The sequence below is a fragment of the Bubalus bubalis genome, chromosome 10 (genome assembly GCF_019923935.1).
Source record: "Bubalus bubalis isolate 160015118507 breed Murrah chromosome 10, NDDB_SH_1, whole genome shotgun sequence".
Lineage (NCBI taxonomy): Eukaryota > Metazoa > Chordata > Mammalia > Artiodactyla > Bovidae > Bubalus > Bubalus bubalis.
In genome coordinates this window covers 36,847,851-36,868,383 of record NC_059166.1, presented here as the reverse complement: position 1 = coordinate 36,868,383, position 20,533 = coordinate 36,847,851, and the positions used below count along the sequence as shown (strand labels likewise).

The 20,533-nt window shown below is 37.5% G+C and overlaps 1 protein-coding gene across 3 annotated transcripts in view; it reads left to right on the top strand.

Moving 5' to 3' along the window:
• The window catches only part of LAMA2 (laminin subunit alpha 2), a 708,999-nt gene that overhangs the window by 258,098 nt on the left and 430,368 nt on the right, over nucleotides 1–20,533 (top strand). For 2 of the 3 annotated variants that reach the window (XM_025294565.3, XM_025294564.3), the window contains exons 5-7: nucleotides 9,000–9,179; nucleotides 13,037–13,126; nucleotides 14,820–14,937. In XM_025294565.3, the coding sequence (XP_025150350.3) occupies nucleotides 9,000–9,179; nucleotides 13,037–13,126; nucleotides 14,820–14,937 (388 nt within the window). Of the gene's footprint in view, nucleotides 1–8,643; nucleotides 8,824–8,999; nucleotides 9,180–13,036; nucleotides 13,127–14,819; nucleotides 14,938–20,533 lie in introns of those variants that run through there. The other variant, XM_044924246.2, reaches the window with a different exon arrangement.

The window sequence follows — 20,533 nt, the reverse complement described above, 5'->3', positions numbered from 1 at the left end:
AAAAGGGAACCCTCTTACACTGTTGGTGGGAATGCAAACTAGTACAGCCACTATGGAGAACAGTGTGGAGATTCCTTAAAAAACTGGAAATAGAACTGCCTTATGACCCAGCAATCCCACTGCTGGGCATACACACTGAGGAAACCAGAAGGGAAAGAGACACGTGTACCCCAATGTTCATCGCAGCACTGTTTATAATAGCCAGGACATGGAAGCAACCTAGATGTCCATCAGCAGATGAATGGATAAGAAAGCAGTGGTACATATACACAATGGAGTATTACTCGGCCATTAAAAATAATACATTTGAATCAGTTCTAATGAGGTGGATGAAACTGGAGCCTATTATACAGAGTGAAGTAAGCCAGAAAGAGAAACACCAATACAGTATACTAACACATATATATGGAATTTAGAAAGATGGTAACAATAACCCTGTGTACGAGATAGCAAAAGAGACACTGATGTATAGAACAGTCTTATGGACTCTGTGGGAGAGGGAGAGGGTGGGAAGATTTGGGAGAATGGCATTGAAACATGAAAAATATCATGTATGAAACGAGTTGCCAGTCCAGGTTCGATGCACGATACTGGATGCTTGGGGCTGGTGCACTGGGACGACCCAGAGGGATGGAATGGGGAGGGAGGAGGGAGGAGGGTTCAGGATGGGGAACACATGTATACCTGTGGCGGATTCATTTTGATATTTGGCAAAACTAATACAATTATGTAAAGTTTAAACATAAAATTAAATTAAATTAAAAAAATCAGTGAAATATATACAGTCAAAATTTAAATAATATACACAATGCAACAGTTGTGAATGTTTGAAGAGTTCATTCATTGGAAATTCCATCACAATCTGTAATATTTAGGCACTGATGATTACTCATTCAAATTATTGAATCTATTATACACTATTCATTAGTTTAATCAGTAAAACTGTACTGTAAATAAGACAAAGTTCCTATTCTTGGCAGACAGAATAAAGTAAATGGGCAGTGATAATAGCGGAGCTTGGAGAATTCATAGGAAAAGTCCTAGACAGCCATGGAACTATGCCTGGAAGAAAGAGAATTGACATCTTAGCTGAGACCAGAAGGATGTGTAAAGTACATCTGTGCTAATGAGAGCAGTAGGGAGACATAAAACATGTTTGACAAAGGCTCATAAATGAGAGAGATTTATGACACAGAAGGGAAAGTGAAAATAGTTCAGTGGCCTGGAATGTATTAATAGTAAGCATCTAATAAATATTTCTGAATGAATGAGAGACTGACTGACTAAATGAATGAGTTAGAAATATTGAAGTATGAAGAGGTAGACCAGAGATAAAGTTTTGTAAGCATGTGTGTTAGGCCTTCAGAGAATTTCATTTTCTGGATATACAAATGAACAGTATTTGAGTGAATAAAAATAGCAATAAAACAACAACCATTAGTTGGAGGAAATAAAATATGGGGAAAAGAAAATGAAAAAAGGACTTCAATAAACTATGCCTGATAGAACTGGAAATAATGGCTTGAAAAATGGTCATAATACCCCATTTTCTCACTAAGATCCTAAAGATTCTTTCAAAATATTATTTATTTACTTTTGGCTGTTCTGGGCCTTTGTTGCTGCACAAGTTTTTTTCTCTAGTTGTAGTGAATAGGGGCTACTCTCCAGCTGCAACCTGCAGACTTCTCATTGGGGTGGCTTCTCTTGTTGCAGAGCATAGGCTTTAAGGCTCTTGGGCTTCAGTAATTGCAGCATGTGGGTTCAGTAATTGTGGTTTCCAGGCTCTAGAGCACAGGCTCAATAGTTGTGGTCCACAGGCTTAGTTGCTCCATAGCATGTAGGATCTTCCTTGATAAGGAATCCAACCCATGTCACTGGTATTGGCAGGTGGGTTCTTTACCACTGAGCCACCAGGGAAGCCCCAAGAACCTAATGATTCTTGATGGAGAAATATCTAGTCTGAAATGTTTAAATATTTTATTAACTGGTTTTATGCATGACATTTTGTAAATTGTATTATTTATCCAGTGTATTTTTATTACCCATGCATTAATTTTCATATATTCATATATTTTCATATTTTTAAGACTTTAAAAGTATTGCATTGATTTGGAAGAGTTTTGAAAACAAACCGCACTGAAATTTTTCTGATGAGATAAGAAAGTTTATTTTTCAATAACTATTTAGTTGTATATAGTAAACATAATGATAACCCATAAAGATAATACATTTAGTAATAAAATTTCCTTCTAAAGACAAGGAAGTATGTAACTGTTAATTAACTTTATTGATAGCTATTGCATATTCATAGGGTTTAAAGAATCTATAGTTTAAATATACTGTTGTGTTTTCATGGACTCTAGTGTAACTAACAGCATACCAATTTATAGTTTGGACTATGAAATACAATATCAATGGATAGATTTACTTTTCTTGTGCTAAAATTAAGTTGAATAGTCCTTACATTGAAATACAATACCTTAGGACATGTGTGTCTTTCTTGGCTGAAAATAGCCCGTTGAAATAAAACTTAAAGTTAACTAATGTTTAACTAATATTAGCAAATATAGTAGACCTTGATGTAAGTAAATTGTAGATCAAAGCTGTTAATTCCTAATTATCTCTAAATCAACTTAAAATGCTTTGATAGAAAATGATATAAAGGATTACTGATTTTAATTTCATACTATGGAAATACCGTACTCAAAGATTTACTCATATAAAAACAGAAAAATTGATTAATTACTCTATGAAATTGATCTTCAAGTAGGAGGCCAGTTAAATATTTAGAATTTATGTTTCTTTATCCAAATATTTTTGCTTAGCACTTATTTTTTTAAGGTGCTGTACTGTTTTCTGGGGATATATCAGTTAACAAAGTAGATTAAAAATCTTGAAATGCTTGGGACTTGTACTCTAGAGAGTGGAGAGAAATAATCAACAAAGAGGTAAATCATATTCATGGTGTGTTAAGAGGAAACGTAGTGTGGAATAAGATGAAGCAGGTAGAGGAGAATAGTAAGTGCCAGGATGAAGTTTGCGTTGGAATTAGATAGTCTTGGAAGGACTCACTGAAAAGGCCTAATCAAGGAGATCAGCCCTGGGATTTCTTTGGAAGGAATGATGCTAAAGCTGAAACTCCAGGACTTTGGCCACCTCATGAGAAGAGTTGACTCATTGGAAAAGACTCTGATGCTGGGAGGGATTGGGGGCAGGAGGAGAAGGGGATGGCAGAGGATGAGATGGCTGGATGGCATCACTGACTCGATGGACATGAGTCTGAGTGAACTCCGGGAGTTGGTGATGGACAAGGAGGCCTGGTGTACTGCGATTCATGGGGTTACAAAGAATTGGACATGACTGAGCAACTGAACTGAACTGAACTGAAGCAAGATTTGAAATGAGAAAGTGAGCATTGCAATATCTGGGAGAATAACATTCCAGGCAAGGGACCCAAGTTTAAAAGCCCTGAGGTAAGATCCTGTCTGGCATGCCCAGACAAAATTGGCAGCCTGGTGGGAGCAGTGTAGTTGAGGGATAAAGTAGGAAAAGAACTCTAGAAAATCATTGTTTTCTTCTTTGGCAGTTTTAGTGGGTAGGGATGGGGCGCTGACATTGCAGATAGTATAGAATCTCTCAGTTCATTGTAAAAATTTGGCTTTTATTGACAGTAAAATAGAGAACCACTGGAAAGTCTTACAGAAAAGCATGACATGACCAGGGTTATAGTTTATAAGGCATATTTAGAGAGCTCCCTGAAACAGATGCAGACCTCAATACAATTTGAAAGCCCATTTTTTGAGGCACCAAATGATGAGGAGAGAATAAAAGCTTTTGTTCTCATTCAGGAAATAATGACTTTTGGGCAGTTTGATGGTGATGAATGTGGTTATGGCATGAGGCTTGAGATGAGAATAGACCTCTTTTGCTATGGTTTACACCATTTTCATAAAGTTGATGACCAGCTTTTAGCTCTTGCATGAACCTATTGAAGAGGAATTTCTTTGTAGAAGTTGTTGAAGATCATCTGGCAAACAGAAGGAAAGAAATCATAGACCAACTTGCAGTGTGAGTAAGAGCTGGCTTTGTTTGGTCTACAGTATTTTAAATTATTAATGTTAAACTTGTGGTTTTTGTTTTTAAGAAATACAGAGAATAAATTGATGGAAACATTTACCAAAAACTTAGGAAAAAAAAAGCAAACAACAACAACAAAAAAACGTCTTCTCTGTTGCCAAAAAACTCCTAAGGAGCTAAGAGCAGTAGCAGGGTGACCTGTTCAGATCATTATTGTAGTACACAAGTTCAAGGTGATGAAAGCCTGGATCAAGGTGGCTTTAGGGGAGGTGGTGAGAAATGTTTGAATGCTGGATATGTTTTGAAGGTAAAGTCAACAAGATTTGCAGAAAAACTGGTTGTAGGAAGAAGGAAAACAAAAGCAGGCAGGCATGACTCCAAGTTGTGAGTCCCGGGTAGTTGAAATGATAAAATTATTTAATGAGATTGGAAACACTGGGAGATGAAGAATAGAACTCAATTTGAGATACAAGTTTGAGGTACCTATTAGACAGTCACTTAAAGGGATTAAGAAGGCAGTTGGATTCTGCATCTGGACCTCAAGAGGAGGGGTCAAGCCTGGAGATGTTACATGTGGGAGGCACCAGTATAGGTGACATTTAAATCTGCATGCTTTGGTGAGATCACTATGTGGGTATGTGTGGATCGAACAGAAGACAAGGCCAAAGACTGGGTACTGTGGTATTCCAATTTTAGAAAGTTAGGGAGGAGAAAATGTAGAAAGTCTTGAGTGGGATTGAGAAGAGTAGCTGAAGACGTAAGAGGAAAAAAAAGACAGTGTGGTGTCCTGGAAATCAGTGGAGCAATCAATTGTTTCAAATGCTGCTATTAGATCAAGTATGATGGAGGCTGAAAGTTGATCATTTGGGGGTTTCTGTTGACCACCTAGAGCCTGAGTCAGAGCCTTTGTTTGCTTTGTGCTGGAAACACAGTGACACACCGTCACCTTTTCTTAACCTTCATATCGCTCACTCCCTGTCTCCAAAGATATGCTTGCTTTCTTTTTTCCCTCCCACTGGATAAAATACAAGTGATTGAGTTCATTTTTCAGAGTTTTTATTGTGATCTTATTCTCCTTCTCTAAACTAATATATTAATTATAATTAGATCTAAGAGGTTCCTCAAGTCTTAGCCACTCATTTACATACACATTCTTTAACCATACCTATTGATAGTTGAGCTCATCTTACACATATGAAAATTACTGTTGTATCTCCTGATGTCACCTTACTCTCAAACTGTTGTACCAGTTTCTTTGGCACACCTAGAAATTGATGAATCAAAGGGGATTTAAAAATGTTCATCAAGTTGTCAGTTTCATCTACTTCCATTTCTCATTTCTAAGATTCTTACCATTATTAATGACCCTTAAGTAGTCTTCATTCTTTCACCTATCCATTTACTCAACAAACTTGTATCATTGGGAGGGGTATTAGGAGTGTAGCTCTGCCAGTAATCTAAAGCAGATGTAGTAATATAATAGAAAAATATAATAATAATAATAATATGAACATAATTACCTAGATTAAAAATTGTATTACTTGCTTCATAAATCATTTTTAGTTAAATTCTAATCATTAAGATAAAAATACCCATAGAGGCCCCCAAATCTTAGCCATCTGCAAGTAAATGTGATTTATATGGTATCCTTATACTAAAAAAAGATAATGGTTTTGATGGGTAGAGCATATTAATTTGGTCATTTGGTCATAAAAAGAGATGTTTCTTTTTATCTACAAAAACTAATTTCAGAGAAGAGTAACTTTTAAATCTAAAAACCAATTGTTTAATCAGGCTGATATTTTAGTTGGAATGAATTCCTTTGACAGCTTGAACATATATCCACCAACATGTCTGTAATGGAAATCATTTCAGAAGACACTAGACTGACACAGACTTCCCGTGGCCTCGCAGCAAGACAGCGGTAGTCTTGAGGAATGATACTTTTCATCTTTTTGAAGATAGACACTCTCCAGTTGTCACCCCACAGGAAATCAGGAAGCATGCTAAACTCCAGTGGACTTGGAATTACACAGCCAAGTGCCAGTGGAAATAGCCTATCCAATATTATGATTCATTCTGAAGGAGAGTTTAAAAAAAAACGGAAAAGGAAAAAAATGGAAGTAAGCTGCAAGCAACATGGCCAAACAGCTGTCTGGTTTTCTGTCTCAGAAACAGCTTGGAACTAACTATTCTCACAAGATCTCTTGGCAGAGTAGCCTGATGAAAATACCAAAGCTGTGAGGAGAAGTGTTCTTTTGCTGAATCCTTTCTGTAGCTATCATATGGTGTATGATATGATTTAGGTGTTCAAATTTAGGTGTTCAAAACTAAATTTGGACATGTGCACCATTTTTTAAAAGTTCCTTTATGTTTAAATGAGGCACTTATTAATTCTATGTACAGAACAAGTGCAGTTCACTGTAGCATTAACACCAAATAAACCTTAATAGTTTTTAGAAATATTAATCCTAGACATGTTCTGATTTCCTTTTTTCAAATGGCTTTTTTAGAAGCAGTCAAGGAAGAGCTTGATAAGACAAATCTAAGTGTGAATTCAAGGACACTGGTGATTTTTTGGGTGCCAAAGTAATCTCTAAGGGGAACTCATTTTAGCTGCTGTATACATCTATTTATTCATTCTTTAACATTTAATGGATACCATCTTAAGTAATAGAGACAACTTGACTTTAAACACATTTCTGGCTTACCTGCTAGATGCCAGAACTGTGAAATATACAAGATCTATGTTACTCTTCAAATGTTCGGTGTCAGAGGGAGGACATTCAGCATTTCGAGATTCATTATTTTAGGAGACCTTGAATTTTATCATCCTCAAATGTTGATTAAGTGAATTTATTTTTTATTAAGTATTCAAAGTAGAGTCAATTAGCTGGGACATTTCATATTTTTATCACGAGGCGTTTTGAGTCTATCCTTTGTGACATCAGAATTAGTTTCTCATCTCAGAATTTGCTGTGTTTATTCCTCTAGTGACTCAGTAGTTTATTGGCAGTCAGTTTGTAAAATGCTCCCGGGGATTATCTAGATGCAGAATGTTAGGAATGGAAACACATATTGCTTCTCCTGTCAAAAAAAATGTAATTAACACACATGATATATCATCTTGCAAAAGTAGATGAAAATTCCAGTGGGTGACCTCAAGTCACAGTTTCCAGTGACTTACAGACCGTCATGTTTCTGAATAGCTCCCAGCCCAGCATAGGGCTCCTTTCTTCATGTAATCCTGTCTCTTTAGCCTCCTGTATGTGCATACACAGAGTATGTGCATGTGTTCAGCCCAAAACCCACCACTCAATTTCAATTTTTTTAACAGTTTTGATTTGATTAGGTTTATTGCATAGGTAAGAATACATTTACAAAGTACAAAAAATTGAATGTACTTTTTCCTATCTGTATTTTGAGAGTTTCCTCATTCTTTTGTGTGGTACACATAATTCACTGTATAGATGTATAATTTATTTAACCCATCTCTTATTGATGGATATTAGGTTCTTTCCAGTCTTTTGCTATTATCAAAAAAATTATAGAAATTCGGTGCATTTTTACATATCATTAATTACATGTTAATTGTATACACACACACATATATTAATAAAACATCTGTGTGGTGTAATTTCCAAGAAGTGGAATTTCTAAGTAAAAAATTCTGTGCATTTGTAATTTTGGCAGTTATTGCTAAATTCACCTTTATAAGGATTTATACCGTTTTACATTCAACCTGTAAATGTGTAACAATTGCTGTACCCCCTTTAGTCTTGTCATCAGGGAGTATTATTAATATTTTAGGATTCGACAACTTGAAAAAATGGAGAAAGCTTTTAGAGTGGATTTAATTAAGAGTTCTGTTATAAATGAGGTTCACTATCTTATCATAAGTTTAATAGCCATTTCTATCTCTGTTTCTTTAAATAGTTATATCTTTTGTCTATTTTTGTGTTATGTCATCAGTATTTTTTCTTGTTGATTTATAGAAGTTCTTTAGGCATTAGAAAAATAATTCCTTTATATGTGATAGAAGTACTTCTTATTTTATGTAACCATTTACCTCCCCCCAACCCCCATTAGAATTTTCTGCTCTCGAAATCCCTGTGAGAGCATGTGGGCCTCAATTCACCTTTGAAGGATAATCATTTCTCTGATTTTTCATGGAAAATGGTATGGTTAGATTTGATTTCTTCTGGTGTCAATTTTGCAAAATTATTTTCCTAAAGAGTATTCCATTCTACTCAAGTTTTAATATATTTTCAAACAGCATATTTTTCATAGAATGTGTTATAGCCTTGGTAAATTTTGCCTTCTTAAGCTATCATTTTCTAAAAAAGAAATAACAAAAGCCACCTTTTGGAAATGTCTCACTGTGATTGGAGATTTGCATAATTTTTCTGGTAATGTGTCAATTTTAACTCTCTTTATATATTTTAAGACAATATAATTAGATACTTTCAAGCTCAGAATAAAAAGAAATTTGAGTTCCTGATGATTTCTTGGTTTTGTCTGATATTTTGTTTTCTGTTATTTTATTTTCCCACCAGAAAATATATGGGAATATATGCCAGAATCTTAAATAATTTTTGGCTGCAATAATTTTCAGAAAAAGAATGATTGATTTAAGAATTTTTGGAAATCCTAGGAAGTTCAAGTAGATGCACTGACTTGGAACATAGAAATATAATTAATTGCAGTATATAGAAAATGCCTGAAATAGAAACAAATAAATTGCAGGTACATGTACATTCATAATATTCCTCAATTACTTCACTGCATTCTAGTAAATATGAACCTGTATCTGCCTAACTGAGAGAAGGGGAACTTAACTATTTGTCTAAGAAAAGTTAAATATAACCAGATATGTAAGTCTTGGTAACCTTAATTGTTAAATTATTTCCCAAATTGTGTAGATTCATATTTCTTTGATCAATGGGAGACCGAGTGCTGATGATCCTTCTCCTGAACTGCTAGAATTTACCTCTGCTCGTTATATTCGCCTGAGGTTTCAGAGAATCCGCACCTTGAATGCCGATTTGATGATGTTCGCTCACAAAGACCCAAGAGAAATTGACCCCATTGTCACACGAAGAGTAAGTTATGAGGAATCATATTGGAATCTGTGAATAATATTGGGCCTATTGTTTTAATTGCCTGTTAAATAGTTTTATTTTTTTAATTTTTTTTAATGATTCGATTCATTTATGGTTGTGCAGGGTCTTCATGCTGCATGGGCTTTTCTCTAGTTGCCGGGAGCAGGGGCTACTCTCTAGCAGCGGGGCGTAGACTTCTCACTATGGTGGCTCCTCTTGTTCCAGATCATGGGCTCTGGTGCCCACAGACCTCAGTAGTTGCGGCTTCCAGGCTCTAGAGCACTGGCCCAGTGGCCGTGATGCATGGGCTCAGCTGCTCTGCTACGTGGGGTCTTCCCAGACTGGGGATTCTTTACCACTGAGCCGCCAGGAAAGCCATCAGGCGTAATTTAGATTCTAGTTTTCCATGCTCGTATCTGGTGAGAGAGGCCTGGGAGCTGGGAGTCCTCGGCCACAGTCCTTGCCTCTGCCATCAAAAGCTCTGGGGCCTCTGGGGAGCGCCTGCTCCTCCCTCAGTCATGTCTGACTCTTTGCGACCCTGCAGACTGTAGCCCGCCAGGCTCCTCTGTCCATGGGATTTCCCAGGCAAGAATACTGGAGTGGGGTGGCATTTTCTTCTCCATAATTGTCTGTTAAATAGTTTTAAAAAAGTAGTTTTCAGTGGAGGAATGAAAGACTTTAAAATTTCATGGATCTTCCTTTGTTTAAATCCAGCCTCTGGGCCACTTATTAGATGTGTAAAAAATATCAAACTTTTTAACATTTCTAAACTTTAGTTTCCTCTTTGTACAGTGGAGCTCATACTGCCTAGTTTATTCTCCTGATTTTAAGGACAAAGTTAGTTTTTCCACATTTTGGGTTATCTGTACAACTATTATAATTGGCCTTGTGGGCTTGTAACCCACACTAAGAAATACATTTTATATCATGACTCAGTACATATACACACACAGGCAGACTTTCACACCACATCACATCCTGATAAACTTTAATATGCATGGAATCAACTGGTGATGTTGTGGAAATGCAGATTTGAATTCAGTAGATCTAGGACAGAACTGAGAAACAGCAATTCTAACAATTTTGCAGGTGATATGGATGCCACTGGTCCATGGACCATTTTATCTAAATAAATAATTTAGCTTCATGCTTCTTTAATGAATCACAATGCATTTCTAGTTCAAAAGAATACAGATACTAGGGAAAAAACTGATTGTATACACTTTTATTTTCCTTTATGAATTGAATATCAGGAAAAATAATGGTTATAGCATCCTTTCAACATATCAGTGGAAACAGAAGCTAGTAGAGGTGTTGTTTTCAAACAGAAATTTGAGAGATTATGACATAGATGATCTGCCCAGGTTCAGGCAGTTCAGTTCAGTCGCTCAGTCATGTCCGACTCTTTGCGACCCCATGAACCACAGCACACCAGGCCTCCCCATCCATCACCAACTCCTGGAGTCCACCCAAACCCATGTCCATTGAGTCTGTGATGTCATCCAACCATCTCATCCTCTGTCGTCCCCTTCTCCTCTTGCCCTCAATCTTTTCCAGCATCAGGGTCTTTTCAAATGAGTCAACTCTCCGCATGAGGTGGCCAAAGTATCAGAGTTTCAGCCTCAGCATCAGTCCTTCCAATGAACACCCAGGACTGATCTCCTTTAGGATGGACTGGTTGGATCTCCTTGCAGTCCAAGGAACTCTCAAGAGTCTTCTCCAATACCATAGTTCAAAAGCATCAATTCTTCAGCGCTCAGCTTTCTTTATAGCTCAGGTTGCTATGAGTCATAACTATGCTTCCTCCTATCCCCATGTCCCACCAGTTTCTCTGGTTTATGTCATCTCCCTTTTATGCATGTATACAACCAAGACAGTATTAGCTAGAGACTCAGTTCAGTAGTAAATCCATAAATCAAATACATGCAAACAGAATATCTACTGTGTGACTAGAAGCAAAGGAGAAAAGAGGATTGTAGGGAGAAACTGAGATTGTGAGACAAAACATTGTTCCACAATGACCCTACTGGGGTTCAACTGTTGCCACCAGGTAGCAAAGTGCTGAGCCTACAGACTGAATATTGAAGGGCAGTGCTTTTCACAAATATGTGAGGACTCCTCATACATTTTCTCATTGCTTAACTTCCTCACACCTAACTTCTCCATCATTACAAAATAACTTTTAAAGTCTTATGTCCTCATAGAACACATGTTGGATGTTTTAGTGCCCTTTCCAAACCTGAAATAATTTTGCCTTGTATTATATTTCAGTCTATTGTAAATTGTCTTCTGCAAAAGTAATCATTATTTTACAGCAAAGTTGATTCCTCACTTATTAAAAAATCACTTTTAATTATAATTTTGGCATGACTTAAAAATACACACCAAGGAAGACTGAATAATTTTGAAGTGAAATTTAATCTTTCCTGACAGTATATCTGTCAAAGAAAAAAATCAATGGAAGTAAACGTGTTCCTTTTATCATCTTTTGCTGAAGGCAGAGAGGGTGTTGGGGTGCACATCTATTATTTATAACTTCATTGTATATGAACCTTTAAAATAGTGCAGTAAAGTTCAACATTAATTATATTTTTGGAAGTACTCAAGTTCTGTAAACCCTACATATAAATTTAAATATATAAAAATAGGATATTGAATTTTAACTCTTCTTCATGACTTAGAAATGAAGCATTACACATTTATATTTAAAGCAGCTTTAAAAACATCCACAAAACGTCTGTATCAGCATTCTGAGCAACTATGCCTGCTTTATCTGTATTATTAGGTGATGAAGTTAGTGAAAAGCAGAGTTTAACATCTAAATTAAATATAAACTTCCTTGCAAGTTACAATAGTGTGAGGTGTAAGTGTATCAAGTAAGATAAAGTAACACAAAATATTATAAAAGATACTGTATATAAACAGCAAAAACAAAAAGAAAAAATGTTTAAAAAAGAAGTAAATTAGAAAAGAGAATTTATAGTCAGGGAACTCAGATTTGTATCTATCTATTTATTCTCACTAAATGTGTGTGTGTGTGTTTAGTGTAAATAATTGGAATAATAGAACTATCTACCACTGTGATGACTATTTAGATTCCACAAGATAATATGAAGTACTTTCACAAATAACTATAACTTGTGATATACAAATTAGTTAAATTTTTTTAATTGTCCAGTTGTATAAATTATGAGTAACCTTTCAAAAATAGCTAGGTAGATGAAAATAATTTGAGGCAGTCCTATGTTAACCTAAACAGGAAGGTAATTGCATGAACATTTTAACATAATAATGAAGAAATAGTGTTCTGCACATCTAGTTTACATCTTGCATTATATTAAACCAATCTTGTAGTTAATTACTTTTCATGTGCTTCTTGATATGCTTAAGAAATGTGTCATCATGAGCACCCTTTCCCTTACATTTGTTGATTCTTTTCAAATTCATTAAGTAGAACAGTCTGCATATGATTCGTGAACACTGGCATTCCTAAAATGATAATAAAAGAGGTTTTCTGTCTTTCAACTTTTATGAAGAATTATTGTCCTTGCTTCCCCCCACCCCGTAACAATTTGCTTTCTATAATAAATGCTCCAGCATGGAGTTTCTGTACTGTGCAGCACTTTGTATTGTTGTGGGAAATAAATTTCTAAATTGCCCACCTAACATAAACTATAGAGGCATTCTGCCCCTGGGCCATGGTTTCAATGTGAGGAGTTACTGGATACTCTTGTGAGCCTTCAGTTTTTCTAGAGCTTCCAACTAAGGGTAAAAGCATAAAGCCAAGTTTTTAACTGAATGCTCCTTCCACCTTGCAGTAGTCTTAACAGGATTTCTCTCTGGATTGCTTTTTGCAGTATTACTACTCGGTCAAGGATATTTCGGTTGGAGGGATGTGCATCTGCTACGGTCATGCCAGGGCTTGTCCACTTGATCCAGTGACAAATGTATGTATATTTTTAGGCTGCTTAGGTAAAATGAAGCTCTGAACTGTAAAATGCTTCATGAGAAGCTTTGCTGACAGGGACGCTGTGAATGGGTGTCAGGTCCCCACTTAGATGGTGTAACAGAAAGCCATGCCAGGGTGAAATAGAGCTGGCAGTTAGGATGATAGACTTTGAAGGGCGCCATTACAGTATCAGAAAACAGATTAGTTTTTTCCCAAAAAGGCTCCAAACCAGTCTATCTATTTTGAAACCTCTCTAGCTATGACAGCCTGCTGTATGATTTAGCTTTAGAGAATGCCTGTCATCAATCAACCTGTTTCTTTTATGAATTTTCATCAAAAATATTAATGCAAACAAATGAAAAATGTACCTGGAAGTAAATATAAATGACCATGGAACCAGAGACCAAGGTAAGATGGGGCAGTAAGGAGTAGAGTGAAAGAGAGTATTCAAGAGAGCTTGAAATCGCCAGGTCAGAAAATGCTGGAATGGTTTTAGGTTGCATTTTTCATTAATGACAATGTATTAAGTGAACATAACCTAAGCAAAGAAGATGAATGAGCATCTGTTTTTCTCAGGCATAAACAATCTGGTGAAATACAGAATCATCTACTTTATGTATGGAAGAAATATTTTGAATAGTGAGATCAGTAAATGTAGCTACCTAGGTAAACACTTTTTCCTACTACAACTGTAATACAAATGATATTTCTTTCAAAGCTAGTTTTCTGAGTAACGCATCATAGTATTACTTCCTACGGAAGATTCAAATCCCTGGCATAGTTTTCTTCACAAGGTTGTGGTCCTGCTTTCTGCAGGGTGTGGGCACTGTCTATCAGATGTACTGATGAGCAGTATTTCCCAAGATTTGAGAACCTGCACAGCAGCCTTGGAAGGACGGTTCCATGCAGTGAAATAAGACTGTACTCAAAACACTTGCAGACAGGAGATTCAGGCTTGGAGTATTAGATTTCTCCTCTATCCCTGCCTCTCCATGCCTAGCCATCTACTCTCTCCCCTCTTCCTATGCTAAATACTAATAGTCAGTTCACTTCAGTCGTTCAGTCATGCCTGACTCTTTGCCACACCATGCACTGTAGCACATCAGGCTTCTCTGTCCATCAACAACTCCCAGAGCTTGCTCAAACTCATGTCCGTTGAGTCAGTGATGCCATCCAACCATCTTGTCCTCTGTCACCCTCTTCTCCTCCTCCCCTCAATCTTTCCCAGCATTAGGGTCTTTTCTAATGAGTCAGCTCTTCAGATCCGGTGGCCAAAGTGTTGGCGCTTCCACTTCAGCATCAGTCCTTCCAATGTTAATAGTACTTTGATGGAAACCTTAAAATGGATACATCCAACCCAGAAAACCTGTGGATCTCAGGAATTAGAGAAGTGATTCTAGTCTTCAAGACCACTCCTGATTGGGCCTTCATTCTCTGCTCATCTGAGCCCAGTGATTCCAGTACCAGCCTGAACCTCCCTCCCAAAGCTGGTGATCAAATATATTCATCGCTCCCGCTGCTGGAACCTCTTCCTTCCCAGACTGACAAGAGTTTTAGATTTTGGTTCAGAGGCTCCATGTTTTCTCTTGTCTTCATTCTACCTTTTAGGAGAAACCCTTCATTTATGGTTCCAAAGAATGCTGAAATATGCTTCCCCACCCTGCCCCCCACTTTTTTTCTTTTTTGACTAGAAATCCCGCTGTGAATGTGAGCATAACACGTGTGGCGATAGCTGTGACCAGTGCTGTCCTGGATTCCATCAGAAACCTTGGCGAGCAGGCACTTTCCTGACCAAAAGTGAATGTGAAGGTATGTTCCAGACAGTCCAACACCACGTGTAAGTCTTCTTTTCCTGGGGCACAGGTGGTGTAAACACATGCTGATTTCAGGTGAACTCATATGTCAAATTCATATGCATTTCATCCAAGACAGTAGCTGTAAGCTCTTTTACTCTCCTGTTTTAGAGTTTCCAAGATTTTATTTTTTTGACAAATATTTACAAAACACTTATGAATTTACCACTATGTGAGAATTATGAGATGTAGGTAAAAGCATAATGTACACTTACTGTTATCAGGGATGAATCTAAAGTTTATAGCATAACATATGTGAACTTCTGAAAGTGTTAGTCACTCAGTCATGTCCAACTCTTTTGTGGCCCCAGGAACTGTAGCCCACCAGACTCCTCTGTCCATGAGATTTCCCAGGTAAGAATACTGGAGTGGGTTGCCATTTTCCTTTCCTGGTGATCTTTCTAACCCAGGGATTGAACCCAGGTCTCCTGAATTGCAGGCAGATTCTTTACTGTCTAAGGCACCAGGTAAGCCCCTATATGAACTTCTGCTGAACTATAAATCCAAACAACTAACCAGAAAGCCCAATTTAACTGAATTCAAATATTACCATTTTAGCGAATCACATTTAGTGAATCACATTTAGTGAAGCACCCAATCACATTTTTTTTTCAGTTCAAAAGGTGTATATGGCCTCCATCACAGGCTTGGAAGACATTTTAAACTAATAGTAGTAAACTATTACTATTTTAGTAATAGTACACACACACACACACACATAGAAAGGGAGAGAGAAATGTAAATAAACATACAGTAAAACCTACTGGATATAGACATTACCCTTCTAAACAGGTATGTTTATAAAATGCTTATCAAACCAGTATAGCTGCAGATTCTCTGCTTGTTCCCCTTTTATATAGTTCCTCCCCTAGTAAATAGCTTTTGAATACCTGTCATCTAATAAATGGAGAAAACCAGAGGGGAGAGAGATCATACCCTAAAGCTTAGACTCATTTTATTATCTAGGAAGAATAAGGCCCCTGATTCATTAGTTATACTTATTAAAGGGTAGGGTTTGGGGACAGGAGTTATGAAGAATAGGAGAGAAGGTAACTGGGAGAGGGCAAGAAATCAAATGAGTAGAGAAAGAATATTTATTTTATTAATCCATTAATTTTTCAATGTGTCGTTTCACATTAATAATAATATAAAATGCTAATATTAGAAATGGTATCAGTGACAATCACAGAGTGCCTGACGAACTATGGACAGAGGTTCGTGACATTGTACAGGACACAGGGATCAAGACCATACCCAAGAAAAAGAAATGCACAAAAGCAAATGGCTGTCTGGGGAGGCCTTACAAATAGCTGTGAAAATAAGAGAAGCAAAAAGCAAAGGAGAAAAGGAAAGATATAAGCATCTGAATGCAGAGTTCCAAAGAATAGCAAGGAGAGATAAGAAATCCTTCCTCAGCAATCAATGCAAAGAAATAGAGGAAAACAACAGAATGGGAAAGACTAGAGATCTCTTCAAGAAAATTAGAGATACCAAGGGAACATTTCATGCAAAGATGGCTTGATAAAGGATAGAAGTGGTATAGACCTAACAGAAGCAGAAGATATTAAGAAGAGGTGGCAAGAATACACAGAAGAACTGTACAAAAAAGATCTTCACAACCCAGATAATCAGGATGGTGTGATCACTGACCTAGAGCCAGACATCCTGGAATGTGAAGTCAAGTGGGCCTTAGAAAGCATCACTACAAACAAAGCTAGTGGAGGTGATGGAATCCTAGTTGAGCTATTTCAAATCCTAAAAGATGATGCTGTGAAAGTGCTGCACTCAATATGCCAGCAAATTTGGACAACTCAGCAGTGGCCACAGGACTGGAAAAGGTCAGTTTTCATTCCAATCCCAAAGAAAGGCAATGCCAAAGAATGCTCAAACTACTGCACAATCGCACTCATCTCACATGCTAGTAAACTAATGCTCAAAATTCTCCAAGCCAGGCTTCAGCAATATGTGAACAGTGAACTTCCAGATGTTCAAGCTGGTTTTAGAAAAGGCAGAGGAACCAGAGACCAAATTGCCAACATCCGCTGGATCATCGAAAAAGCAAGAGTTCCAGAAAAACATCTATTTCTGCTTTATGGACTATGCCAAAGCCTTTGACTGTGTGCATCACAATACACTGTGGAAAATTCTTCAAGACATGGGAATACCAGACCACCTGACCTGCCTCTTGAGAAATCTGTATGCAGGTCAGGAAGCAACAGTTAGAACTGCACATGGAACAACAGACTGGTTCCAAATAGGAAAAGGAGTACATCAAGGCTGTATATGGTCACCCTGTTTATTTAACTTCTATGCAGAGTACATCATGAGAAACGCTGGACTGGAAGAAGCACAAGCTGGAATCAAGATTGCCGGGAGAAATATCAATAACCTCAGATATGCAGATGACACCACCCTTATGGCAGAGAGTGAAGAGGAACTAGAAAGCCTCTTGTTGAAAGTGAAAGAGGAGAGTGAAAAAGTTGGCTTAAAGCCCAGCATTCAGAAAACTAAGATCATGGCATCTGGTCCCATCACTTCATGGGAAATAGATGGGGAAACAGTGTCAGACTTTATTTTTCTGGGCTCCAGAATCACTGCAGATGGTGACTGCAGCCATGAAATTAAAAGACGCTTACTCCTTGGAAGGAAAGTTATGACCAACCTAGATAGCATATCTAGAAAGCAGAGACATTACTTTGCCAACAAAGGTTCGTCTAGTCAAGGCTATGGTTTTTCCTGTGGTCTCGTATGGATGTGAGAGTTGGACTGTGAAGAAGGCTGAGCGCCGAAGAATCGATGGTTTTGAACTGTGGTGTTGGAGAAGACTCTTGCGAGTCCCTTGGACTGCAAGGAGATCCAACCAGTCCATTCTGAAGGAGATCAGCCCTGGGATTTCTTTGGAAGGAATGATGCTAAAGCTGAAACTCCAGTACTTTGGCCACTTAATGCGAAAAGTTGACTCATCGGAAAAGACTCTGATGCTGGGAGGGATTGGGGGCAGGAGGAGAAAGGGACAACAGAGGATGAGATGGCTGGATGGCATCACTGACTCGATGGATGTGTGTCTGGGTAAACTCCTGGAGTTGGTGATGGACAGGGAGGCCTGGTGTGCTGCGATTCATGGGGTCGCAAAGAGTCGGACACAACTGAGCAACTGAACTGAACTGAACTGTGTGCTTGTGAAGATATTTTGGGTTAGAAATCAGTCATTGTTCTGAGAGGTATCTGGAGGAATGGGGCCCCACTACGCAGTGGTGTAAACGGGTAAACCTTAACAGCATCAGATGCCCAACCTTTCATTTTTTTTTCCTCTACTCCCAACTCCATTCCTGATGATCCCTCAGGATCTCCACAACTTCTCCCAATTGACAGCAGACTTTCATTCCTAAGGCTGAGTTTAAGTTGAATGACACCATGAATATCTCTTTTCAAATTTCCTTAAATTTAATAAATTTCTCTTCTGCTTGTGGAATATCAGCAATTACAGGTGGGAGTATCATTTGAGGGTAGGGATTCCTCTTGTTGTCTCTCACTTTCTATCACAGTTATCATAATGCAATGTTAAGTGGATCTGCAAAACCCTTTACCACTCTCCACTAATATGTATCTGTTTAAACAAAGAAATGGAAAGGATGGATCAAACTTATTAGCCATAGGGATAGACAGAGCAACACAGAAGGAAATTTCTACTTGCCGCTCTATGCATTTTTAAAAATACTGTTATTATAAAACAGTTTTATCTTTCTTTGTGGAAGAGATGGGAGGTTGGATTTCCAAACTGAAATAAAAAAATCTACAAAATAAAGATAGGGTTTTTAACCATAAAACCTTGTATACATAGTGCTTTCAGTGATATATATATTCATAAGAGTTTATATGAAAATTTTAGCTTCCAAGCTGAGTGGTGTTCCAGTTACCTCTGAAGATTTAGAAACATCTTTTTGCAACATGACAAATCCCTCTATAAAATGAATTGTTGTTTAGTCACAACCTACAATGATTGTATTAAGTTGTGTATAACTCTATGTGACCCCATGGTCTGTAGCCCACTAGGTTCTTCTAACCATGGGATTTTCCAGGCAAGAATACTGGAGTTGGTTGCCATTTCTTTCTCCAGGGGATCTTCCCAATCCAAGGATTGAACCCTTGTCTTCTGCATTGGGAGGCAAATTCTTTACCACTGAGCCACCAGGGAAGCCCAACCTCCCATCTCTCCCACAAAGAAAGATAAAATGAATAATTTCCTTCTAATTCACTTGAATTTAATTTGGATTTTATCAGTCTAGCTTATTTGAGGCAGGATGTATCTATAAAGTGCAAAGGGTATGTATTCCACTGCTAAGCCTGTACTAACAGACAGTTTTTATCATGTGTCATGAACATTCAATGAAATAACAAACTGCTGATGGCAGAGTGTAAAATGGTTGTTTGTGAGTAGGTACTCTCTGTGTCCTCTGAGGCTTTAGATGGACGATGTGCAGGTCCAGGACCTTTAAACAGCAGCCAGAGCTGTAGGCAGAGGGCCCTCATATGTGGAGTGTATGCTTCTCAAGCATCAGTCTTTACCTGCCTTAGCTCATGGTTATAAGTACAGTCAGTAATACAAGTTCTAAATAATGTGAGAATAAATTTGTATTCCTCTGTGTTTCTCTCTAATTATACTGGTAGCAGAAATCTTGACGGTTTCTTGCAATATATTTTCACAGTAAGATTTTTAAGAATTCTTGTACATTATCCTAAAGATATAAAACTGCATATCATGCCTAGTGATTTATATTTGTGATTATATACTTCCCTAGAATAAAGTTTGAAAACTCTCCATTAATACAGCAATAGTGCTATATCCTAAATCAAAAGCCAACAAACTGAAGAAGCTATTTGCAACAAACTGGACAAGGGGGAATATATCTTTACTGTATTAAGAATCCATAGCAATAAGAAAATTTTTTTAAAAAACTGTTAAAAATGAGCGAAGATTGAAACAGGCATTTCTCAGGAAAAAACTATGACATAACCATATAAGGAAATTGTCACACTTATTTATGATTAAAGAAGTATCCATTAAAACAATAAAAGTACTTTTTAAAAACTTACCAAGGTGTTCTTTCATTCACTCAACATATGTTTGAATGTTTACTATGTCTAGGAGCTGCATTAAAAGTGTTGATAATACACAGTGTAGGCGAGGCTGTGGGGGATCAGTTTTAATATGTCTGTTGGAGGGAAAGTAATCCGATATAGCATTTTTAGAGAGAAAATTTTCAAGTTAATTAAAATTAAAGTTCTAGCCCCTGACTAGAAATTGTACTTGCAGGAATTTAATCTGTAGATGTACTCGATTTCTCTGTAGGACCTCTTATAAGCCTTGTCCTTAGTTGTTTAGTCACTAAGTGGTGTCCGACTCTTTTGTGACCTGCTACTGATATTTCTGGGCTTTCCAGGTGACGTTGGTGGTAAGGAATCCATCTGCCAATGAAGGGGACATTAAGAGACCCAGGTTCACCCTCTGGGTTGGGAAGATCCCCTGGAGGAGGACACGGCCACCCACTCCA